The following is a 25,606-nucleotide window of genomic DNA, read 5'->3' as shown; positions in this document are numbered from 1 at the left end:
GTTCAGTCAACTGTCTCCAAAGCTAGTTTATGTGCCATCGTGCATTCATCCCAAATGATGATTTTGCATTCTCGCATCAATTTCGCTGTCGCTGAATTCTTGGTCGTTGTGCACGTAGAGACCATGAGAAGATTCATTGGCAGCTTCAAAGCTGAATGTGCAGTTCGACCGCCTTCCAACAATGTGGCAGCAATGCCAGAGGATGCGACAGCCAACGCAATTTGTGATCTTGACCGAATTGTTGCCAGAATCAACGAAATTACGAACGTTTTGCCTGTCCCTCCAGGAGCATCGAGAAAGTAAATGCCTCCCGTTCCATCATCAACAACCTTCATCAGCGAATCGTATACATTTTTCTGCTCGGCTTTCAACAGCGGCACATTTTTTCGGACTCTTTCAGTCTGCTCATCTAGATCATAGTTTTTCTCCCGCTGTAATTCAAGATTGAATGCAGCGTGCCTCGAACGATTTGGCGCTGGCATTCACAAAGTTGACAACAGACTGCCGCACATAAGCACGCACATGTCTTCGATCAGAACTAATGCTTCGTTGCGCATCTCGCCGTTACTTTCAATATCAAAATTAAAATTTGTCGTTCGAACTCTGTGCAAAATGTCATCAACCATCTTGTCCTTGTATTTCTCCAACAATGCATTCGGGTATGATGGATGACACGTGGCTATGATGATTGCAAACAACGTACGAATTTGATTTGGTGGCGCAGAAACGGTTGCATCGGCGAGTGTTAAGTCCCAATGTGAATCGTTTTCGAGCAAATTCAAGCATTGGCAAGCTTCCCGAAAAGTTGTGCACAGTACACCATCGACAGTACGCAGGGAATTGAAGGATGTCGGGCCCCTAACGTTCACCAAAAGTAAGCGAAAATAGAAGCATTCGTCTTGGCGTGGATGAACTGTGTATATTCATCCGAGGGAATCAGCCGAATAGACATCTGCGAAGCCAGCAACAGCATCCCCTTTCTTCCTGCGTTGAAACTTCTTTGATGCAGCATTCCATGTATAATAGCGTGGCATTTCCGAATATAGTAAAGTCCTCGCGAACGGATCACTTTCGCATGTCGAAAAAAAATTTGTCAATGTCGTCGCTGGTGGTCATTCTACTCTTTGCGCTGCGTTTGCTTCCGTAAAGTATACACGCTGGCTGTTCTCTAAGTGAACTGCCAAATGTACGACAGTCGGGTGACTTTCATGAATTGTAAATGAAAACAGCCGCCAAATTGCCTCACTACAACTCACGTAACGTCCAATTTGAAATTTCATCACCTCATTGTTTGCATTTGGATCAGCAATGCCAAACACAGCCATGTCACTCCCTTTTTTCACATATTTGCAAACATATTTGATAGATTTTATGGAGTTGCAATACTCAACATTGCAGTGATTTGAGAACGTTTTCGACAAAAGTGGACAATATGGAACGATCCAGCGATTATCGACGACGACATCTTTTCCCTTGACTTTCATTATGATTGATCTGCCGTTATCATCTGGAGAACAACGGCGATACAATGGATATCCGTCGATTCCACTGATTGTGTCAGCCACAAACCGACGCGGAAAACGCTTAATGCAGTTTCCGTTTTGCGTGCACGGTGACCCAGGATTCTGAGTTCCGAAAGGGACATGTATCATGTTCGTGGTCACAACAGAATGCAGCTCAGAATCGGTTTCTGGATCTGGTATTTTGGCACAAATGATCGAATCAATATGATCTGGTCGGACCTTGTCAAACATCCAAAGCAGAATGTGCGCATGTGGTAAACCACGCTTCTGCCATTCAACCGAGTACATCCAACAACGGATTGTGCCAAAGACCTTCTGCTTAACGATGTAATTCATGAGTACTACGATCTTTTGTTTGAATACTCGTGCAGTGATGTCATTTCGATCACTTGGTGTTTGTCCTGTCAGCAACTGATTTGTAATTTCGGGCCATTTCGGATTGCAAGTAAACATGATGAACAAATCAGGTCGTCCGTAATTCCGCACGTACGTCATCGCATTTTGAGCATATTCGTGCATGTGGCGCGGGCTTCCAATTTGAGTAGCCGGGAAAATAGTCAAACGACCAATGTTGGCCTCGTCTACTTCGGTAGCGATGGCATCACGCAAGTGAATGTACTCGTCTGATCGTAACTTTGACTGATTGAAGTGAATGAAATTGAGACGCTCCGTTTCGACCTTGACGTACATGTCAACGCAGTACTGTTGAAACAACCGGCGATATCTCAATAGATGATTGTCAACATCTTGTCGAATCATCAATCGATATGCATAAAAATTCATTGAGCTGACATTATTATTCGTTTCTTCTCCTGAAATATGAATTTAAACTTAGTTATAGTATGAAAAATAAATGATGACCTGTAAACAAACCTGTCATTGGGTTGACCATCTTTATATTTAGGTGATAGCCATCCTCTCCTCGACAGAACATCAACGGGTATTGAAGTGCATCATATGACCGATGAGTCTCGTACACGCGCTGCAATTGTCCACCATCGCGACGCTTAAGAACAATATCGCGTGTTGCCACATTTTCGCCAACAATCACCACTGCGACTTCATTGATTGTGGAAGCATTGAATTGTCTTCCATGGCTTCCAGAGAGTGTTTTGTCTGCTCTGATAATGATTTTGTGGTCATCAGAATACATTGTGTCCACTACGGTTTTGAACATTCTGACCAATTGATTATGCTCATGCAGAAGAATTTTCAATCGTCCGATTATTTCACGTTTATTCGCAGGAAAAGTTGCACACCGCTGTTCTAGTTCATTTTCCGAATTACCAACGAAATATATCTGAAGGAACTTATGATCTTCGTTTGGTTGTGGTAACAAAGCGCCTGCTCGATGGTGAATTTGTCCTTGAATCTGAATATTTAAATGGTCATTTGTAAAAAAAAAATGTGTTATTATTACAAACGCCTTTACCTTATAACTCGGATTGTAGCCTGGTTGTTCAATAACTTCGGCTCCAAATGACGTCATTTGAAAACTTGCGTTATATTTTTGTGTATTCGCCAGGAAATGTTTTGATTGGATTGTATTTCCATAGAGAAATGAATACAATGGCTCTGGTGGTTGAGCTAAAACTGGTAATTTAACCTTGCCACCATCGCAGCATAAGCCGGGGGTTTCCAATCGAAACTTCAATGCCTTGCAATGCTGGCATACGATATATAATGAGCCGATATCAACACACAAAAGATCTTTGTAAACGACTGCGGAATCGTATTCGCAAGCAGCGCGATTCAAGGCTACATCTGAACTTCTTCTTCTTATATTAACATGTTGTCGAATTTGAGGCGGCGTTTTCGCAGCGCGGGCCTGTGTATTATGAGCACGTCTAAATTCATTAATGTTTCTTGCATTACGTGTACGCCGTCCAATGTTTGATCTTCTCATAGGAGTCATGATTCAAGCATAAAAATTCTCTCCAAAAAACAATAGTCGTTTTTGATTGAAAAAATGCATAAATAACATAAAACGATAATGTTTCAAAATAAAATGAATAATGTGCCAACTATTATTATTATTTTACTCTAAAGTTCTAAGTGTCTATAATAAAAAATGTATATCAACTAGAATATAAAAATATTTTTTTTTCGATTTTTTCAATATTAATCGATTTCAAGCCCTGCTATTATCGATATTTGTATTATTATTTATATTTTTATCTGCTAGAGGGCGCCACCGGTGTAACTCAGTCTTTGTCTCTAAATCACTAACTCACAGGAGTTAGGTCCATAATTTATGCTATAAACCCGCTCCCCGACATTCTCTATCATTAAAAAAAAAATTGAGCCAAATCGGCCCAGCCGTTCTCAACTGATGCAATTTCGAATTTTTGGTCTCCATTTTTATATATATAGATATTCAATCTATTGAGCGAGGAATGTATTGATTTTACTATGTTGTGTGTATTTTTTTTTTTTTTGTATGTCTGTCATCACATTTTGAGGCAGTAAAAATGCTTCGATTTTCGACTCAGTACCTTGTTAGATCAGAAAGTGAATCTAGTTTGTACTTTGTGGGAGGGGGGGTCAAAAGTAAAAAATTCTCAATATTTTTCTAAATAATTGGGATAAACAGACCAAAAATTGAAAAATATCATAAACGCATAAAAAAAAAAAAATGGTTAAGTATCTGGAATACGCAAAATACCAAACTAAATGAAATCAAAAGAGAGATCTATCGTTGGGTAAATCCAAAACTTAACCGAAAAGAAGATACAGAACTCAGCAGACTTCGCATTGGACACACCAAAATCACGCACGGATTCCTGATGGCAAGAGAGGAGCCTCCCATTTATCAAATCTATGGAACTATGTTAACAGTCAAACACATAATTGCCGACCGTTTATTGTGCAACGAAGAATGAGTTGAACACAAGATATCATAGAACCTAGACTCCGCACTCGGTCCCAATCCTAAAAATAACTCAGATTTATTAAATTTTTTAAAACATTCCAAATTATGCAATCATATATAAAAAAAAAAAATATTCATCCCATTTTGTTCATAACTTATCATTTTAAATATCATTGAAAACATTTATTCATACATATCTTTTAATTTTATGTAATTAATGGCCTTTGCTGTCTATGTTTTTTTGAGATCGTTTAAAAAAAAAAAAACTAAAAATTGAGGGAAAAACTGGAAATTTGGTTTTTGATTTGACGTTAAACAAATTACCATAGACACATAAAATTTTCACCGAATGTTTATAGGAAAATATTCTATCTATCATGCAATTTTCAAAAAATTTTGACTTAATTTTAACTATTTTATAGGCATACGAACTTTTCGATCATTATTAGTTTTTTTTTAAATTAATATCGATCAAAATTTATTTGTTGGGCAGAAAAGCTTGAAAATTTAATACAAGGCTCTTTACATATTGCATACACATTACAACCATGAATTATGGATTTGAAAGGCAAAGCAACATGGAATCTTTCATTACAATCCCGCGATACTGTTTCTTGAAAATGTCTTTCGCATGCTTCATCTTCCGTGCTTGGGCTATGATTTATATCCGGTTCTTCAACTTCCCAAAATCGCTGTAAAATCTCACCTATATCTTGGTCATCTGATGCTACATGAACCGCCAACGATGAAGCCGTAGAGTATTCTCTTGACCCTTCTATGGCTCCAACTATCACCCATCCAAACTATGTGTGCAATGCTGAAGGCAGACCGGGACTATGGACAATGTCCGATCGCGATTGCAAGATGAATGGATATAAATCCACTCCAATCAACATGTTTACTGAGCCTGGTATATCAAAATCAGGGTCAGCGAGTGGGAGATGCCCGTATCGCTCACTAATTGAAATTGGTAATTTTTGATTCGGCATAATAGCGGTGATTTTTGGTAATATTACGATGTTGGTGGCCGATATTTGCGGTGCATCATACAATAAGGGACTAAAATTACAATTGGTTGAACCCTTAACAGTTCGTACGGGCTGCTGTGCCAAACGACTTACCTTTACTCGTCCCTTATGACGTGGTAAACCAAGTCGAATTGCACATTGATTGGTAATAGCCGAAATTTGTGATCCCGTATCTAATAAGGCTCGCACTGGTACCAGCTCACCAGATTGGTCTCGTATTCTTACTATCGCCGTAGCCAGTACAACACTAACATCCAATTTCACAGCGCCTGGAAAGTTAGTCGGTGTAAAGTTCTGATCCACGGGGCTTTCAATAGGTTTTGGAATTGCCGCTACGTTAGGTTTTCCCTGAACCCTTATGTTTTGAATCTAAACGGAGCAATACACTGTGTCGTCCTTCACAATTTTTGGATAAGTACCCCGATTTACAAGAGTTTTCTTCATGATCCGGACGTAGACAAACAAAACATAATTCCTTCTTAATGACAAACTCCCGCCGTTCGGCGACAGATTTCCTCTTAAACACTAAACATCGGAATAACGGGTGATCACGATCGCGAAACCCACATTTGTTCTTGGCAGTGGCAGTAGTCGATAATGAAGTCTTCGCGGACGTCTGGCCGCCCTTGCCCTTTCTAGAACTACTGTTGCCCACTAAAAGCGTATCCGTGTTAGCGCCGACATTTTTTAAAATCTTACACCGATTCGCGGAGAAATCCAATCGAGAATATTCTCGATCATTCCAGAACTGTACCCAACAGATATAATGTCAAAACAACGTATTTATACAAATAATAATGGGATAAAATGGAATATAGATATCACGTATCAAGTATTATGATATTGCTTTACCGGTTTTTGTCGATCGCTCGATCGCCCATATGATTTCATATAAATGTATAATGAAGAGTTCCTCGACGTCTGCTCGCCTCGTTCAGGTCCCGTGACCCACACGCTGATGGCTTCCCGAATTTCCGACGTCCTTTTGGTAACCGATTGGATCGCACTCGCGCACGATCACTATTCACTATTGACTCGTTCGTCACTCTTTACGTGCACCCACGTGCAAATTTTTTAACGCTCGTTGCACTCACGGAATGAAAACCACATGCCACCAACGACAACAAAATTGAACTTAATAGCAATTTCATTGTGCGGCAATGCGGTGCGTACATAGTTTAAGTAGTACAAGTATACCTTCATATACCGTGGCAACGGTGACAACAACAATGGGTCGGCACAATTTAGGTAATATGATGACAGACTCGACAGATGACGACTTAATACTATTAAGATAATATGTAATGTACGTACTACTGACCCGAGGCGGTAGACTTTTGTTCCAGCGGTGGGAGCCGGTTCTGCACGGTTCGGGAGCGGTAAGTGGGGTTCTTTTCTAGAAGATTCTATGCTTTATCGGCGGAGACCCATGACCAAATAACTATTGTCACCGCTAGAGTTGGTACCGAACACACTAAGATTCTATACAAAATGTTTCATTAAAAGCTTAATCATACTAACCGTTTAAGAGTTTTAGAATTTACTTAATGATAATTTAATTTATATTGATATTAATTTCAAAATGGTTTGATTCAATTATTTTATACCAATGGTAGTGATATTACTATAACAAATATATCTTTATGTGTATTCTGTAATTTATAGTTCGTATAAATACATAATATAACAATAAATATTTTTATTTGAAAATAATTTTATTGGTGATCAAACTTTAATTCTACTGAATTCGTATAAAAATAAACTTATAGCAAATCGTAATGTGCACAAAAAATACAAAAAAATTGCTATGACGTGTTAAAACATACATTTTATGGCTATTCATATTTTTTTTAAATACCTATTAGATGCCATACAAATATATTTGCATAAAAAAGGTTGATTTTTTAAAATTTAAAAAGGTTACTTTTCACACATTTCTTTTCTTTTTAGTCACTGCTTGGAGAGTTTAAAATAATTTCTGAAATTCTTAGTTGTTTTTCTTCTTCTTATGAAACAATCGATAAATTATAGTAACAAGGTATGGCCGAACAAATCGTTTTCATCAATTCCAAACACCACGTCGTCGATCATAAATAATATACTTATGTAATCTATTACACTACCTACCTATATTACAACATTTTTGCTGACATTTTTTAAAAAACTATTTTACAATGCTCTATTCAGAGTGTTTCAGTGTTTGTTTCACTGTAAAGTGCAAATACCCATCCACACCGGTGTTTTGAACAATGAACAGATATCTATTATTCAATCCAAATCTTTTATTAAGTGCGTAATTTTCTTTGATATTTATATGAATTCATATATACTGGCATCTTAGAAACAACATATATTTATTTTATTTTAAAATTAAACCAGAATATACTAGTAATATAATTTTCAAAACGTTGTTATACTAAATAAAATAAAACATTTACATTATTATGATATTAGTTCATTCATGCAACTAAAATATTTGAAAACTTTTTAATATTTATTTACATCCTAAAGGCATTAAAATGTATATCATAATGATCAAATAAATTTTGTTAGTCGTTAACTAATTAACGTTTATGATTCATTTTCTAATTTTTTTAAAAGATCAATGAGATATTAATTATATTTTTGATCATAAAAAATTTTAAATATTATATAAACGAAAAATTCAGAAAATATAGAAATTAAACAGTAATTGAAAATTTGTTAGTAAATTGAAAGAACTTTTCAATTGCTCACTAAGTTCGATCAACTTAAAGAAAATACGTTGGGTTTACGAATTTGAGTGCTTATTGATGATTGTGTATAAAGTTAAATATACATAAAAAATAGAAATTCAAAGTTGTATTGTACAACTAAAGCTTTTTTTAAATATTATAAATCATCAATAATTAGTTTAATTGAATATTTATTATGATAGGTTGTATATTTTTATTTTTTTATTTCGTATCTGTTATATTTTGAACAACTATTATGAAATTAATTTTATAATTTTGATCCGTATTTCTTTTAAAAGTGCAATGTAAAAGTTTCTTAATATTTCTGTATTTAATTCCAATTAGTAAAATACTAAAAATTTATTAAATTGCATTTATTCTGTAAAACTTTAAATTGATTTATAGTTATAAAATTAACTTATACCAGTATAATTGAAATTGATTCAAAAAATTCTTTAAAGTATATTTGTTTTATTACAAATAAGTAATAACCAATAGCGACATCAACGATAAACTAAAAAATCACATCAGTATGCAACCAACAAACTCTTTTCTTCGGATAAATCGATTTGGTCAACAATAAAAGCTAAATTACTGTAGTGTTGGTAGTAGAATAGAAGTGTTTGATATTGAAACTATAAGGGCTAAGAACCATCAAAAAATAGCTTCTTTTATGCTTAAATAAATAAATTTAATTAGAGCTAACTACATAATCTATTTTAAGACTAATACAGTTCAAAAAAAGCTGAAAAATCACTTTACCTAAAATAAAAAATAAATCATGTTATCTATAATAATATTTTACCTACTAGTAACCAAAATCGGCTCAAAAGTTGTATTCATGCTTATTCCATCTATAGTGATAAGTAGGTATATTGTTATAAATAAATTTTTTTTTCTGCCTTTAATATAATCATGTTATTATACCTGTTATCTTTCCTTTCATTTAAGATACATAAATACATGTATAAGCTTAAAATAAAATAATTAAAACATGTATTTTACTTTTGTATCATATACAATAAAAAGCGTTAAAATTTATCATATAATATAATAGATCCTAGTCTCAAGAGTTGAGTTAAAAAGTCTTATGAACAATAAACAATAAATTTCAGCATCTTTTATATTATGAAATTTGATACATATGAGTTAAAACAATTTGTTACAAAAAAAAAAAAAAAACTAAAAAATTCAAACTTGAATTAATTTTATTTATCAAATGATATACATTTTTTTTTATCAATATTAAATCATGGAGTACGTTTATATATATATATATATTAAATTTAAGGCCAACGAATATACGCTTTTGTTAGATATATTATAATATTATTTTAACAAACAGAATGAGACGTTATACCTAATTTGCACCATATTTTATTTTCTTAATATTCGTAGAAAAGGTCAATCCAGTGGACATTTCTGTAAGAATATAGTTGACATTTTACATAAAAGGTGGACTTGAACTTTATTATAATATAAAATGCCTATGAAACGTGAAAAATTGGCTAAAACTATATTATTAAGAGGACACTATTCAACCATATCAACAATGATATAAAACTTTATTTTGTTTTAGTTTTCTCCATTTTTCTATTGTAAGAATAGGTACTATAATTTTAATCATAAACCATTAACTTCAATAACACAAAATACAATAATACTATACCACCTTTTAAATATCCAATATGAAACGATATAATACATATAGGTACGCATATTACATGTAATATATCACATATATATTATATTATGTAAATTATTTGATATATTATTATGTGTATATAATATATACACAAAATATATCAAAATATACGTTAAATTAAACTATACCAACCAATTTAATCTAGATATATTTCTATCTATTTTTTTTATACTATTATTATTGTTAATGCTTCATACTTGTGTAAAAAAATATTAATGTTTATAGTCAATAACCTTTGTTGTTGAGGCTTAATTAAAAAAAAAATACATTACATTTTTACTTATACATTATGATATGATTATTATATCATGTAATTTTAATTATAAAATAAATTTATTCGAGTCAAATATGCACAAAATTAAGAAAAATGGTCACCTGGTGTCTAGGTTTTAATTTAAAAAAATAATTTATTTTGTATCTAATAAAGCTAGTTATTAAAGTTTTGTCTAATTAGAGAAAAGATAATAAACAATATAAAAATTATGATAAAATACAAAATTGTACAATGACATTTAGGATAAATATTATATTTTGAATTTAAAATTAGGTTTAAATATTTCCTGAAATATTGAACGATATAATATTATAAATGTATTTAAAAAAATAATATCATTATTTTTTTTTTTTTTTATATGATAACAAAATAATTCCACGTATAGTAACTATGTAAAACAAGTAGTAGAATGATGCGGGTATGCTATCAACGAGTAAACGCAAATTAATGCCAAGAAAAAGGGTTATATGCAATGAAAAACATATAAACACAAAACAAGTATATGAGGGCATTATTCAGTTTATACACAGACGGGTAAGTATAATGTGTTAAAATTTAGTCTATTTTTTTATACAAAAATCTTATCAATGGATCTCGTTTCAAAAAATACATTATAAATTATAATATACAGCACATAAAATATTACTAACTAAATGTAATTTACAGCATGAACTCACAGAGGATTCACAATTTTTATCTTCAGATTTGATAACACTTAATTTAATTTACTTTTAAAACTTTTGAAAATATAAACTTACTTTCAATACATACCATTTTCACTACTGAGTATTAGGTTTTATTTTTGAGTAGTATTAAATAATATGAAAAAATTGTATTCTCGTATTATTTTTTCTTTACGTCATAATATTTCAATTTTAAATTAAATGAAATAATATAGCTTGGAAAATAATGCAATATAAGATGTGTTCTTTTATTGATACTTGTGTTTTTTCTCTATTACCACTATATAGTGTAATTCACAAAGTACGTACAACATTTTTTCATCAATAATGCAGTTATTCAAGATTTATTAAATCTGATTTTTGACATTTTAAATATATTTAAACCTATCCCATACATTCAAATTCTTAAGACATTTCTTAGTACTTAAGTAATATCTTGGAGATACAAAAATATGTTTTTCAAAATATGATGACCCCCAATTTTTACCGTAAATCATTATATTTTAGTGGATTCATTTTCTGGATATGTTGACGTATCAGAATCAAAATTTGAGCTTCTTATTTAACTTTGTGTGATAAGTTTAATATTATAAGTTCATGATAATGAGTTAGGCTATAATTTAAAAAATTTATAATTTATGGCTTTTGGGTACTATTAAAAATTCCAAAAAATTGAATTTTAAAAAATTGCTTTGTAAATCACCTTGTTAACAAGAATTAATTACTGTTAACTTTATAGGTGTATCAATATACTAAAAATTTAATTGTGTGATAATAACTTATTGCTTTTACATTTTGATTTTAACAATTTAAAAATTAAGAGCAACAATAAGACGTCTCCAATTTTTAAATTTGTCATAAGCCACTATTACAACTCCAGAGATGTCTTGTTGTTACACTAAAATTCGCAATTTTGAATTTTGAATCTTCAAAGAGATTGCTATGAATTAATGCTACAGAGGCAATCATTAAAATATATATTGTACCTCTTTATTGTATATTCATTTCACGTCTCCAATTAACACACGTTTTTAAATTTGTCATAAGCCATTATTACAACTCCAGAGATGTCTTGTTGTTACACTAAAATTCGCAATTTGTAATTTTTGAATCTTCAAAGAGATTGCTATGAATTAATGCTACAGAGGCAATCATTAAAATATGTATTGTACCTCTTTATTGTATATTCATTTCACGTCTTCATGTAAACAACGATGGCGATTCCCTCGATGACATTCCATAATATTATGATGTATTGTGTGTGTAATCATGTGTATCGTTAACCATGATGTCGTTTGTGAGCCAAAATATATGGAGATGGACAGTATAACTGCATACGTAAAGTTAAAAGTTATAATAGAATCAACTGACTCATATTTTTATATAACTAGATACCTAATATCCTAATAACTATCATAGTAATTTAACCAAAATTATAAAAAATACAAAAAAAGTTAGTATAAATAGTTTTGTCAGTTTTTTTTTCGATCATACCCTGCAATATGGTGTAAATACATGAAATATAACTCCGTTTACTCATCAGACTGTAGTACTGTACCCTTGTTGTTGTATATTTTGATGTTCTTGTCGTTTTAATCCCAGTTGACGCCACTGAAAGAGCTCCTCGAGAAGAGATATAAGTAGATATCCCCACTTACGTATTACAAGAAATTCTTGTCTTGGGCCGTAGTGTACTGGGCCACAGGGCAAAATACCATAATCGTGTTAGATAGAACAACCGCTACGACCCAGTAGGATAATATAATGTTACCGAAATAACGGATTTGCAAAGGGTACGGCAGCGGTAACGGTCGATAACGGTGGTGGTCCTTGTAGAATGGTTAACGATATAGAAACGCAGTGATGGATGAGTGAGTGGGGATAGCTGTGTGTATACAATACAATTTATCTATCTTTATGTATATTTTATAATATTTGTCTGTCGCTTTTTTTACTACGTCGTTAAACAACCGATCCAGCGTGAATATTTCAGAACATAGTTATTCCTAGCTTTCCTAGCGTCACGTGGCATATGGGCTCCGGCCAAATTACCGGTGACAATATTCTGTATATCTGTCTGTATTTCTGTCGCACTTGAGGCGAGTGGATCATGCACAATTTTACATCCTGCGAGTACCAAATTCGCGCTTAGAAAACCGCATAGTTATAGTTCCGTGTTGCGCCTTCATGCGGCTGTCACTTTCACGCCATTCAGCAACTCCATATTTGTCTTTGACGTCGAGCCACTCAAAGTTATGTTGTCAATATTGTAATTTTTCGTCGAATTTATCACCCATCCATTGCTGAGACTCGTGTGTTCTCCCAACATCACCACTTTCTGTATCGTTTTGTCACACATTGCGTTTGTAGTACCCCTGGATTGTATTTTACAAGTCGGTCGAAATAAATGTATTGTGCTATCACTCTATGCCCACATAATATGTCGTATGTAAAAATATTGTTAGACATCGTCCTCGTTATCTCCACCGTTGTGCAAGATATCTAATATAGTTTTAATACAATAGTTAAATAATATTATATTATAATACAGATAGTTGAAGCCACAGATGTATGATTATTGCCGTACCATAGAATTTACTATCTGCTTTCATTGTGATCAGTAATAATAATTTAGTATTAATTTGTCCCAATATATCGTGTTTTTTTTTTCATATTTATTGTTTCTATTCACGTCATCCTACATCAAATTCAAGAATACGATATTTAATAAATTATTTTTGCTTGGTCATATACTAATCAATATCCAGGAACAAACAATACCTATCTTGGCTATATTGTCTATATTGTGTAATTTATTTTATTTTTTTAAGATCTTATGAATACCTACTATGGACCAAACCGTAATGACGGGACCATTGAATTTTCCATCGTCGCTACCGTACTTTTCAAGATTTTTTAACTTAACAAATCGTATATTAGACAACGTGGGTACATTTGTGTAATGGTATTATGATTTAAAATTATATTTGTTTTTTTCTATAAACGACAATTGGACAGGTAAAAATGTTCCAATTTTTAACGGCAAAATCTTTTACTGATAGAAAAGTGAATGTAGTAGGTACATTCCTGGAGGACAAAATCAAAAATTCCTCTAGTTTGAGAAAGCATCGAGGAGAAAATATTTTGAAAAAATTGATTTTATTTAATTGATACAATTCAAAAATGAATGATATAGTAGGCACTTGAAATGTACATCAAATATTTACATTTGAATTTTCCATAAATGGTATCATTTTCAAACTATTTTGATTCTTTTTGAGCTATTTAAAGCCATGATAAATTTCACAAGGTATTTAAATTGTTTTTCAAATAGAAATTCATAAAAGTTTTCTTTTCATAGCTGATGCATTAAAAATTTTAATAGAAGATTCACGACAAGCTTTTTACCTTTATAAAAAAAAAGTTCACCGGAAAGTTACAGACAGCTATGAGATATTTTCAATTTGTATTATTATTTTTTTTTTAATTAATTGTATAATTTTTAGGAGGACACAACATCTCCCCCAATGTCTCCGCTCAAATACATTCATTTATCTTTAAATTTAAATTAAAACACATCCATTACAATGATATGCTCGACAATTACTATACATATAAAAAAAAAAAACAGTACCCACTTGTCCACCTTTTTTTAGTTAAATATTCTTTTAATAATTGCATGCCTTGGACTTAAAATGTCGTTTATATAATACAAAACCAAATTTGACAATACATAATATGATTATGGACAAAAACCAATAATAGTTAGTTTGAAAATTGTTTCAACCATGTTTTACTTTAATATTTTGTTCATAAGTAACATATAATTATTTACATAATTTATTTTTATTTTATTTTACCACAATTTTTATGTAAAATGTATAGTTGTATGGCAATGACTAAATTATAAATCATAATATGCATCTAAATATTGAATTCCAATAATGTAGTTTTTATTTGTCAAGATACGAATATGGTAGGTACGTTATATAATGTTGAATAAATTTTATATGTTAGATGTTGATCTTGAAATGACGGAGAACCACTAAAAATACGACTATGTATCCAATTTATAAACCTACTACAACATATTTAACTATTAGGCTACATGTTTCAATTAATTATTTTATGATATACCTAATCTCTAAAGTCCTAATATCACACTATCTTCTTAATTCTCATGCTTGTTCATACTATATTATGGAATATTACGTATAACTTATAACATTAATAACATTAAAAATACCTAATATTATGTTTTTTTCAGTAAAATGTCCACAGAATTATTTTATTAACTACAATTATACAATCACAGTGGTCAAGTGCCTTACGAAATTTCTTATTTGGCTTCCCTACCGCAGAGCGAGTTCATTTTTTTTTACTTATTTTTAACAATTTTGTTTCTGTACTGACTTACGTTGATATCACAATAGTTTTTATATCTGAACAAAATGCTTATATTAATAAAATTACTATTTTGATGATATTGGTAGATTTAGTTTTCAACTAAATTATCTCTAATGATATTCTGATCAATATTCATTTTGACCGAAAACGTTCCATATTCAAATGTATTTTGTTAATGTGTATACTTGTTCATAAACACTTAATATAAATGAAATTTCAAAAGTTGACAACTGTCATAATTAATTTACCCGTTCAAATTTCAAAACTGTATAATATTTGTGCTAAAATGTAACCTCGACCATCGTTTACACTATTCACGGGTTAAAAAAATAATTAGAGATTTTGAGTTTGAATATCATTTTTAATTCCATAATATTATATATGATTAAACAATGTTTTTTTGCATTTTAAACACCATGATAAAATGATAAATGACAATAATTTAGTTTTGTAAGTACTTATATTAGTGTATACAGTTCACCAAACTTAATGTCAAGTTTTATTGTTTATGGGTATTACTGTTGCATGGAATTTATTTTCTAAAGCATGTGATAATAATAATTGTTGAGTTATTTATAGTACTTCATAGTTATATCATGGAAACAAAAGAGAAAAATTTAATATTATTATTAAATTATTGTATTGCACCAATGACCATTTACAGTACTTTAAAATTAATAATACTTGAACCTCAAATATTTTATAATTAAAACAAAATCAATTTTTTCGTTATAGTAGATTTAAATAGAACTTATTTTTTACTTTGATATGAAAATTTACCCACTGATAATTGGTCATAATATTAGCCGAACAATAAATATATTATGGTTTTTTACTATAATTTTTTTCATTTATTATAATTTTTATTAATTGTGGTGTTTGGATATGAAAAAATATTATTTGTTACTTGATTATAGCTCACAGATCGAAACACTTTTATAAGTATTGCTGAAGTTAAGAAAATCGATGATCAATATCCGATTTGTCGATGGTTAAGTCTGTATTGATTTTAAGTTATAATGATTGCGTCATGACATACACCCCCTCTTTAATCTCTCTGGCCATATTCGGAGCACGTGACAAATTGTGAAAAGAAACGTTTTATTTATTATTTTTATCAAAATATTTAATTAGCCACCACACCCGCCAGCCAATGGACGTCAAATATCTAGAACATACGGCCTTAGGTATTGTTTGGGTAGGTACACGCCCGACTATTAATAAAACACCCGAATATAATGCGCTGTATAAAGGACGCATGATGTCATCAATTAACCGCGGTTGTGTCACTCGCCCCATGACCTATTGTCATCAGTTCAGACAGGGATTCCTTCATGTACAAAGTGACCACAAGACACATAAATAAAAATAAAATTAATCCCGGTGAATGGGTTGGGGAAACATTCCAGTAGGAGTAACTCAGGTTTTTTTTTCTATAACAATTATTATTTTTTAGATCCTGTTTGTTACGTTACCATTACAGAGCAGACTCTAAAAAGTTTGGTAATTTAAAAAAAATCGAGTTTAAAAAGTTTATAATGTAAGCATAAATGCCCTAGTTCAAAACCTAATTTGTTTGAATAGTGACACTCTGAGGAACATTTGATGAAAGTTTCGTTTTTATTTTTACGGGATTAAACTTAACTTTGGTAATATTCCTGAAATCATCGACTAATATTTTGTGCGAACCATTATTAGCCACTGAAATCCATCTTAAGTGGACACATATTAACCAATATAATGTATATAAATGATTCCAATAACAACTATTATGATATAAAATATTCACTCTTTCTCAATTTCCTACATTATTTCCTTTTATTATATTCGCCAAATGTGGCTTATTGGTTTTGTTTGCGGCATATCTACATAATAATAAAGTCCAATGGATTGTTAGTAAATAGTAGGGTATTATTAATATTCTGTATTTTATCAAAGGGTGAATATAGTAATTGTATTGTATTGTATCAATATATTTGTTATACATAGTATATAATATGCAAATATGATAGTGCAGATATTGAATTAGTATTATACAACGACGGCGTTTAACGACTACTACTCGCCTGATTCCAAACACCGTTGGCGTTTTTCTTTTGTTTGTTCACCAGCTGAATATTTATCCACGATTTTAGATAATGTAACATATTAATATTAAGACTTTTAATATTATAGACTGTAATATAATAATTATTTTGTATCAGTGGCGCCTAGACAGGTTAGCAAGGAATGCAACTGCATGTGTTATCGAGGGGGATGGGTGTGTACTACTGCAGGTTTCACAGGGAAATTAAAAAATTTATAACATAAACTATAGTCTATATTAATTAATTTCTTTGAATTACAGTGAATAATAAATGAAAATATTTGTTATAAATAAAAAATTGGGTGGGTGGGTGGCTAACTTTTTTTAACTGCATGTGCTCTTAAAATACCTCTGTGCGCCATTGTTTTGTATTATCAACAATAATAATACAGAAACTGATAAATAATGTATATAATATGTAATATGCCTAGTTTTATATCTATTATCAAAAAACTAATGTATAATATAAAATATAATATCTAATTTAAGGATACTAAAATCACATGAACTTATAGACGATATATAATATTTATTTTATAGGTATCTTGTAATAATTTTATCAGACTTTAAGGTATTTATAAATTAATTTACCACTTAATATTAACATGTACAAATGTGTCATGAAAAGTTATCCGTCAATCAATCATTTGTAACGCTATGGAGATATTGGTTTATAAATTGACTAATTTTGACAGAAGGTGTATGGTATTTTATATTTTTTCCTCGAAAAAAAAAGGATAATCGGAGCGTAAACTGTTTTACATTATTCTTTATGGGGAATATTAAATCCCAAAAGCCGAATGTCAATTATGAAAAATAATAATTTGAATACCATTTTGTTATAAATTTAACGATCTTATTAATTTTTCAAAACAAATATTTGGAATCAGATAAAATACGAATTTTACGTTTTTAAGAAAACTAACTATCCGTGAGGAATAATGATTCAGCTAATAATTTCAACCCAACGCTATACATATTAACATAGTTACTATAAATTTAAAAAATCATCAGATTATCGTGGAAGTTTGATATAATTTTTAATTTACGATGTTTATTTATATTTAAAGTGTATTTATTTATTTTTAATATTAAAATTATATACATCGTATGCCATGTTAAATTTTCGATCGATAGTATTGTATACAACAAATGGTCAGTGAAAGTATAACTATACATAATATAATCGTATATGATAGTGTACATATTTAAAACCCTTTCACGAACAACACACAATGCGATATAAGTGTAAGAGAAAAAGCTTATGTGAATACAATGAAATTTACACAAGAGCGTTAGCCGTAAAAGTAACAAGGCCACAAGAGCACAATATATTTTCGCATGCTATACCATACATACGAGTGCCATCCTAGTATATTGCTTCATCACTTGAATTGTATTTTTTATTCGCGAATCAAGCTTACACTATAATATTATTATTAATATTATTTGATTTGTTTTTTTTTTACATTTTTCACGCGCTGCTGATTATATTTTCATAGGGTATGCTTATATTATATTGTATTTAATACCACGCAAAACTAACATACAAACTCAGGTTACTTATCGATCTAACATGTCACATAGGTGCAGCATAGAAGAAATTACACGTCATATTACATATATTAATCGTATTAAAGTACTGACTGGCCATGATAATTATTTTAAAATTATTTAAACGGTATATTATTATTATTATTAGCAATTCACGATGTTTCTCTGCTTTCCTCTCACCCCTAAACAACGATTAATATTGAATAATAGGTATGACCTTATTTCTCGGTTACGGATCAATCTGCCTCATAGAACTCCATATTTATTAGGTGCATCCATACCGGCATCAATTACGAGAATCACAATTTACGTTGTAACTTCTAATCATTTAATAATGTAATGGTTATGACCTATAAGCCCCAAAGCACATACCTATGTAACTGTAAGCTAAGACAGTTAGGTAGTAGATAATATTACATTGTAATACAATCTATAGAAGTTGCACACAATTGTTGAACTTCTGATTATTATTAAACTAAGACTTCGCGGTGTATGTAGGATTTCTTCGAAAGCCAAATTTTCATTGACAGCGAATTTATTAAATTTTTTCCAAAATCACAAAATGTTCATCAAGCTTGATATTATTTGACACCATAATATTACATTGAATAATGACTTTAAGAGCCATGCTATGAAATTCCAATAAATTAATACAATTATCAAAAGACAGATTTTTAGAGCTGGTATCTATTTATTAGGTGTATTAAATTTTTTAATCATTCAATTTTTGTCATGCGATACTAACCGTTAAATATGAAAGTAATTTATTAAGTAATAATGGTATTTATGTTCTGTTAATATTTGTACACAGTCATTAGATTCTAAGCGGAGGGATTAATGCATTCGTTTTACGATGCATACGTATGATATTTTTGTATCATCACGCATAACCTATTGTAGGAATTGGAATCTTTTTGCAATAAATATATAATATTTTCTTTTTAGACAATGTAATTTTCAAAATATTTAGACTACCTAATTGAAATTTGTTTTATAGCTATTCACACCATACTACCATGGTACGTGATATTGAATTATAAGTTAATGACAATAATTTGTGATATAAAAAATAAATATATTATATTATTATAATAACTATTAATGTATAATATATATAATATGTGATGTTTATGGAAACAATTAATTCAACATACCTTGTGTATTATTAATTGAAATAGTTTTTTTGTGGCCAATGAGGTATTTCAGTAGCAGGCACTCGCTACATTTTGCCCAAGACTAACATTTTTTTCTAACTCGATATTCACAACTACATATTTTTTTTTGTCATGCCATTGTCGCCTCCTAAACTACTTCTAACGTCACTATCGCAATCTATAATGAGTTGTTCACCCTGTGTTCGCGGGAATCTAAATTCGGCAAACTGTTTCATAGAACAGCTTGGGAGAAATATACAAATCAGTTAGTATTTGATGTATTAGACAAAAACTATCAATATGTTCGAGTATATTAACCCGATTCGAACAATAATTTTTCCGCCCGCCGGGAATTTATTGTCCACTGGACGGAAAAAGGCCATTTCCTAACGCTTCAATCGACATCGAAATTTAACTTTTGTTGCAGGCAATGCAAACAATAAATTACTAATAATCGCAGCATAAATAAAACATAAAATATCCTTAAAAAAAAGTAGCTGACATACTTCTCGGTATTCAAAACTGTTTTTTACACCTATGTAATGGACAATGATTAATCTTTGAGCCTAAATTTAATACATACATAAAGCTAAATGGCAAGGTAAAATCAATACCTACTATATACACCAAAATACTTCTTTAGTTATTTTTGTAACTGTAAGTAAATGAATTTAAAATAATACGTTTATTAGAACAAATACAATAACAAGGTGAAATATAAATGTTGAGTTTAATTTTTATTATACATTTTTTCTCAATTTTTAATGTTATACATATTTTCAGTTTATTTATAAGTACATTTATAATTTAATTTTAACTGTTAAAAAACTTTGAAATAGTATTTTTTCTTTCTGGATTTTTAAAATTAAATTTTACAGACCATCCTCTTATTAACATTGATAAGATTCGATTACTATGTTAAATTTTTTATTCGATTCAGCAAACTACTATTAATGCGATAAAACATGTTCCTCATCTTGCAATGGAAATTTTAAATTTTTCAACCATAAGCATAAATGTATATCGCACCAAATTCAGTTAACTAGAATTATTAATGTTAGTACTTGCATAAAAATATTACCTATGTAGATTAAGATTTACAAGAAAATTTGCAGTTACAGTCAAATAATATTATTGGTCACATTAATATTATTTACAATCTATGGTTATATAAACAATACTTTTACAATATAAGACTTTAATTTATTAGTGATATACTTTCGGAAATTGTTTTTATTTTATTCAAGTAAGTTTTATTAAAACCATTTAAAAACTGTTTTTCCAAGATTTTTGGAAAGATTAGTTGTTTTAAAAGAGATCAACTTTTCGTGAATATTTAAAAAAAATTCAGATGAAAATCATACAATATGTAACGCTGTTAAAAATATATTACCATAAAAATACGTTTATGGTTTTTATCGTGTATAATGTGAGGTATTTGTATCATTTTTAAGTAAAAAAAAATATATTAAGTATAGAAATAAATTTACCAAAATGTATATAATACAAGTATTATATCTAGCACAGAAGCACGCTATGGGTTTAAATATTTTTGTTTTTAAATTTATAGTAAAGATTAATGGTTATTTATAAAGGTTAAAGGTATAATTTCTACATAATATATTTAAAATTATAGCTGTCCGTTTTCTTGACTGACAAATTAGTTTATACCTATTTACAATTAATAATATTATGCAAAGACATTAACGAATGATTTGAAAAAACTCAATTAACACTATTAAAATAGGTAAACAGCATTATTTAATATAATTACTATATTATTAAAATAATAAATAAGTAATGCATTATTATACATTTTCATTAAATATGTATATATTATTACGATTAACTGTTTAAAATTATGGTTAAGTTGTAATAATTTATAATATCAAATACATTTTGGTATTTTGATTTAATGTAACCATTTATTTTATTATTGTGTTGGTAAATAATTGTTAAGCAAACACTATACTAAAAATATTTACAATCATTGTAATTTAATAAAAAATAAAATAAATGAGTTCAATAATACATTTCAAATGTACTGTATAATCCCACGATAACCAAATAAGACAAATAAAAAATCTATATTATAAGCACTAAGGCAATTTTTTTAAGTATACGAGAGTGATTAATTTGATTACAATTTAACATCACTAATAATTAGTACTCGTTATCAATGATTTGTAGACAAATTAAAAAGTCTTTTTTTTTTAAACTTTTTGTGTATAATACAGTAATATACGACTTTTATCATACATTATTAATTACATCCATAATATTACAACTCATTTTCAATATATTAGTTAGGTAATGCTGTCCGTGATAAAGAAATATTAGTTTTGATAATTTGATAATGGTTTTTAGAAGTATAAAATAATACAAAGAATAATTCTTGTGCGTACGATTCACATAAATGTGTGTGTAGAAGTGAATAATACGTGATCATTTTAACTTTAAAGTGTATCTGACTACATAAATATTAGAAAGACTCATGCAAGGGATGCAATGTAATTAGAAATATTGAAACATATTTAAATTTGCAATGAAGTTTAATCCACATAATAATCATTGATCGTTGTTTAAAACTTTTCATCGCTAACATTTCAAATTAATAATTAAAATTAGATAAATAATAAAAAAAAAAGAGTTAAAAACTTAAAAGATGCTCATCGCATCATGTCAAAAAAATAATTTTTTGAGTACAACAATTAATTCAAATATCGTGTTTTGAGCTTTCTTATGGCAATATTTAATTCGTATCGTCCTCCTTTCTTTGTTAAGTTGTATAAAATCTTGTCAGTTGAATATGAATATAATAATAAATTAAAATTGCTCGAAATCCAAAATATTTTTCAAAAATTATATTTTATATAAAATATATCAAACGCGCAATAATTATTTTAATTACAGAGATTTTATATTGTGTGTATTTAATGAAGACAAACTTTTTTTAAACACTAAATACAGTATCCACTTTTTATACAAAAATATTTATTTAATGTCACAATTCAGATTAATTCTAAGGAATGTATCAGTGTTTTATAAAAAAACCTCACTTTCACATTTAAAATCATTTTAGAAACGACTATATAATATATTTAATAAAGTTGTATTCTGATATTTGACTTTGGGTTTTTTAAGAACTGTCTTATAATTACAATAGGTTAATATGAGAATAATAAATTGATACAATTCTTTTTGAGTTACAATATAGTTTTATTATTTCACCAAATATTTCGGAACCAAAATTTCACAAAAAAAAGATAATAATGCAATGAAGTTGGAACTACCTACCTTTTTAAAAAATAATGTTAAACAGTTATATAGTGAACTAAAATTTGTTCACGAATTACGATGGATCATTCAAAGAGAACATTGTAATATTTTAGTATACAAATTAGTATGAAAATTACAGAAGAAATAGATGTATAATACATGAAGTAAAAAATAATACTGAAAAAATACAAGTCATAATAAAAAAACTCTTGTTATTATATTGTAGTAAAATATATCCAATTTACTATTACTGAATACTAACTTTATACTTAGGTATCTCGTGACATAAAATAATTTAAATATACATTGCAAATTCAGTATTATTATTCAATATTTAACTATACGAATAATACTCATAAAAGAATAAATTAGAAAATGATGCTTGTAAACTATTATATTTGAATTTCGTTTTTTTTGTAGAATCAGTTATTGAAACATTATATGCATTTTTTCAAAGCTAATTTCAAAACAAAACTTTACCCATATAAAATATTATACCTTCCCATTTAAAAGAATAATAAAACCAGTAATGTATTAATGTTGGTATTTTTAAATAATTTAATATTCATGTAATATAACATTTATCTTAAAATCAAAATAATTTTATCCATAGATATTGAAATTACTAATATATAATATCTTAAAATACATTAAGTACAATCGAATATTTACATACCTATAAATTTTATTGCAACACAAATCCGACGATAATCCAAAGTATTTCACTCCAAGATCACGTTATAACTGTTGTATTCACGAAAATGTATTTAAGAATGACACTATTACATTTTGCAAATTTTACACACGTAAAGATGCGACTCACTCGAAGAATTCATTCGTGACCGTATCGAAATCCAAGTAACCGTAACGGAGTCCGAACAACGACTGATTATGACGGCAACACCAACTACAACTGGCGGATCGTATTGCCACCCTTTGGCGGCACATGCGACTGCGTTTCCCTACGGCCGAGGGGATTTGGTGGTCACCAATGAAGGACGTGAATGTTTTTTCCGGCATTTTACAGTCAACTCTGACAACGCTAACATTTGACTAGATTAACGCACATCGGAAATCATATTTTACCACAAATGTCAAGAACTCGAAAAAAAAAAATAATAAATCAATACAGGTAACTCCGAAAAATATTTCTATATTTCTGTTCCATCAAGTAATAGAATATAATATTATTAAGAAAAATTAACATGGTTCATTATCTATAAATTATAATACATTAATATATATTGTGTAATAGATCTCTATTTTGCACGAACCTAAAACCTATCTAGAATAATATTTACAATTTCAGATTAATCTATGTTATATCTCATGAAAATATAATGTTACAGTTATTAAATGCATAGAAATAAAAGATCATTCAAACTTCTTGACCATAGGATTATTATAGAATATTAATACAATTATTTATTTTAAAAAAAATAATAATAATAATAAAACAAGATAATGCTAAGAAGATGAATTTTGAAAATACTTTTAAGAGATATTAAATATTAGGTTATTAGTTATTTATAGTATTGTTCTGTATATATTAAGTGTAACCAAATGTATTCGACATATTTTCTCATTTATAATAATATTTATTAATTTATAATATTCTCATAATATCGGGAGAGTACTCAAAATGATTTACATAACTTTGTTTAGGTACAGTAAATTTCTAAGAAGAGGTTAGAATAAATTAAACATAATACAGTATTAGTATCGTTTAACTTCATTCAAAAAAAATATAATATTATTCATAAAAAACTTTATATATGTACTAACATTTTTTTTTCTAGAAACGATCTAAAAAATACACAAAACTGTAACAACTAATATTACCTTTTTACATAAAAAAGAGAAATTTCAAAATATTTTTAAGAATAAAAAAATAAAATTAGGAAAAAACAATAAAGTATTCAAACATTCAGTTTTCAACAAAATTAATTTTTTTAGAAACTGAAAGAATTAAATTCTTTTTACAGTTTTGTACGAAAAATTAAAAAAAATTACTAAAAACATATTTTGGAACTTTTTGAGAATTGTATAGATATTATTTGTAATAATATACAACAATTTTTGGTTTATATTAAACGTAGGTACTATACAATTCGTCAATTTTCAAAATTGAAAATGAAATTTAAGGTTGTTCATAATTTTTTATTTTAGTGGTTTAAAAACATCTAAATGCAGTGTTTTTATAACCATTTAAATTCAAAATTTTGATAAAAGATAAATAATAAATAACGTAATTTTTTGGGTTAATGTTTTTAGTAATCTTCCAAAATTAGAAAATATTGAAAATGCAGGCATATAATTTAAAGAAT

The 25,606-nt window shown here is 29.1% G+C and overlaps 4 protein-coding genes across 5 annotated transcripts in view; all 4 read right to left on the bottom strand.

Annotated features, from left to right (window-relative positions):
• The window catches only part of LOC107173679 (limbic system-associated membrane protein-like), a 209,983-nt gene extending 185,808 nt beyond the window's left edge, over positions 1-24,175 (bottom strand). For both annotated transcript variants that reach the window (XM_089222762.1, XM_089222763.1), the window contains exon 1: positions 23,956-24,175. The gene's annotated coding sequence lies outside the window, so the exon portion shown is untranslated. The remainder of the gene's footprint in view (positions 1-23,955) is intronic.
• On the bottom strand, positions 3-482 carry LOC149057436 (uncharacterized). The gene has a single exon (XM_089223409.1). The coding sequence runs from the start codon at positions 480-482 to the stop codon at positions 3-5; it is 480 nt and encodes a 159-aa protein (XP_089079535.1).
• Positions 483-1,116, bottom strand: LOC149057435 (uncharacterized). The gene is made up of 2 exons (XM_089223408.1): positions 1,070-1,116; positions 483-858 (listed from the first exon to the last, which is right to left on the bottom strand). Exons 1-2 carry the CDS (start codon positions 1,114-1,116, stop codon positions 483-485), a joined length of 423 nt encoding a protein of 140 aa, XP_089079534.1.
• Positions 1,113-3,438, bottom strand: LOC149057434 (uncharacterized). Its single transcript, XM_089223407.1, has 3 exons — positions 2,956-3,438; positions 2,397-2,895; positions 1,113-2,335 (listed from the first exon to the last, which is right to left on the bottom strand). Exons 1-3 carry the CDS (start codon positions 3,436-3,438, stop codon positions 1,113-1,115), a joined length of 2,205 nt encoding a protein of 734 aa, XP_089079533.1.
• Positions 24,176-25,606: the final 1,431 nt, after the last annotated feature.

This window comes from Diuraphis noxia, unplaced genomic scaffold (genome assembly GCF_037042655.1).
Source record: "Diuraphis noxia isolate RWA-SAM2 unplaced genomic scaffold, SU_Dnox_SAM2 contig0003, whole genome shotgun sequence".
Classification (NCBI taxonomy): domain Eukaryota; kingdom Metazoa; phylum Arthropoda; class Insecta; order Hemiptera; family Aphididae; genus Diuraphis; species Diuraphis noxia.
The sequence above is the reverse complement of the archived record's forward strand: the minus strand, read 5'-3'. Positions and strand labels throughout refer to the sequence as shown.

Excerpts from the sequence above, each read along its gene's own strand:
- LOC149057436 (XM_089223409.1), bottom strand. The coding sequence starts at position 482 with ATGCCAGCGCCAAATCGTTCGAGGCACGCTGCATTCAATCTTGAATTA.
- LOC149057435 (XM_089223408.1), bottom strand. The coding sequence starts at position 1,116 with ATGACCACCAGCGACGACATTGACAAATTTTTTTTCGACATGCGAAA. Across the intron at positions 859-1,069 it reads TTTTTTTTCGACATGCGAAA|GGGCCCGACATCCTTCAATT; the intron begins GTGATCCGTTCG and ends GGTGAACGTTAG.
- LOC149057434 (XM_089223407.1), bottom strand. The coding sequence starts at position 3,438 with ATGACTCCTATGAGAAGATCAAACATTGGACGGCGTACACGTAATGCA. Across the intron at positions 2,896-2,955 it reads GCTACAATCCGAGTTATAAG|ATTCAAGGACAAATTCACCA; the intron begins GTAAAGGCGTTT and ends TTAAATATTCAG. Across the intron at positions 2,336-2,396 it reads GATGGTCAACCCAATGACAG|GAGAAGAAACGAATAATAAT; the intron begins GTTTGTTTACAG and ends TTCATATTTCAG.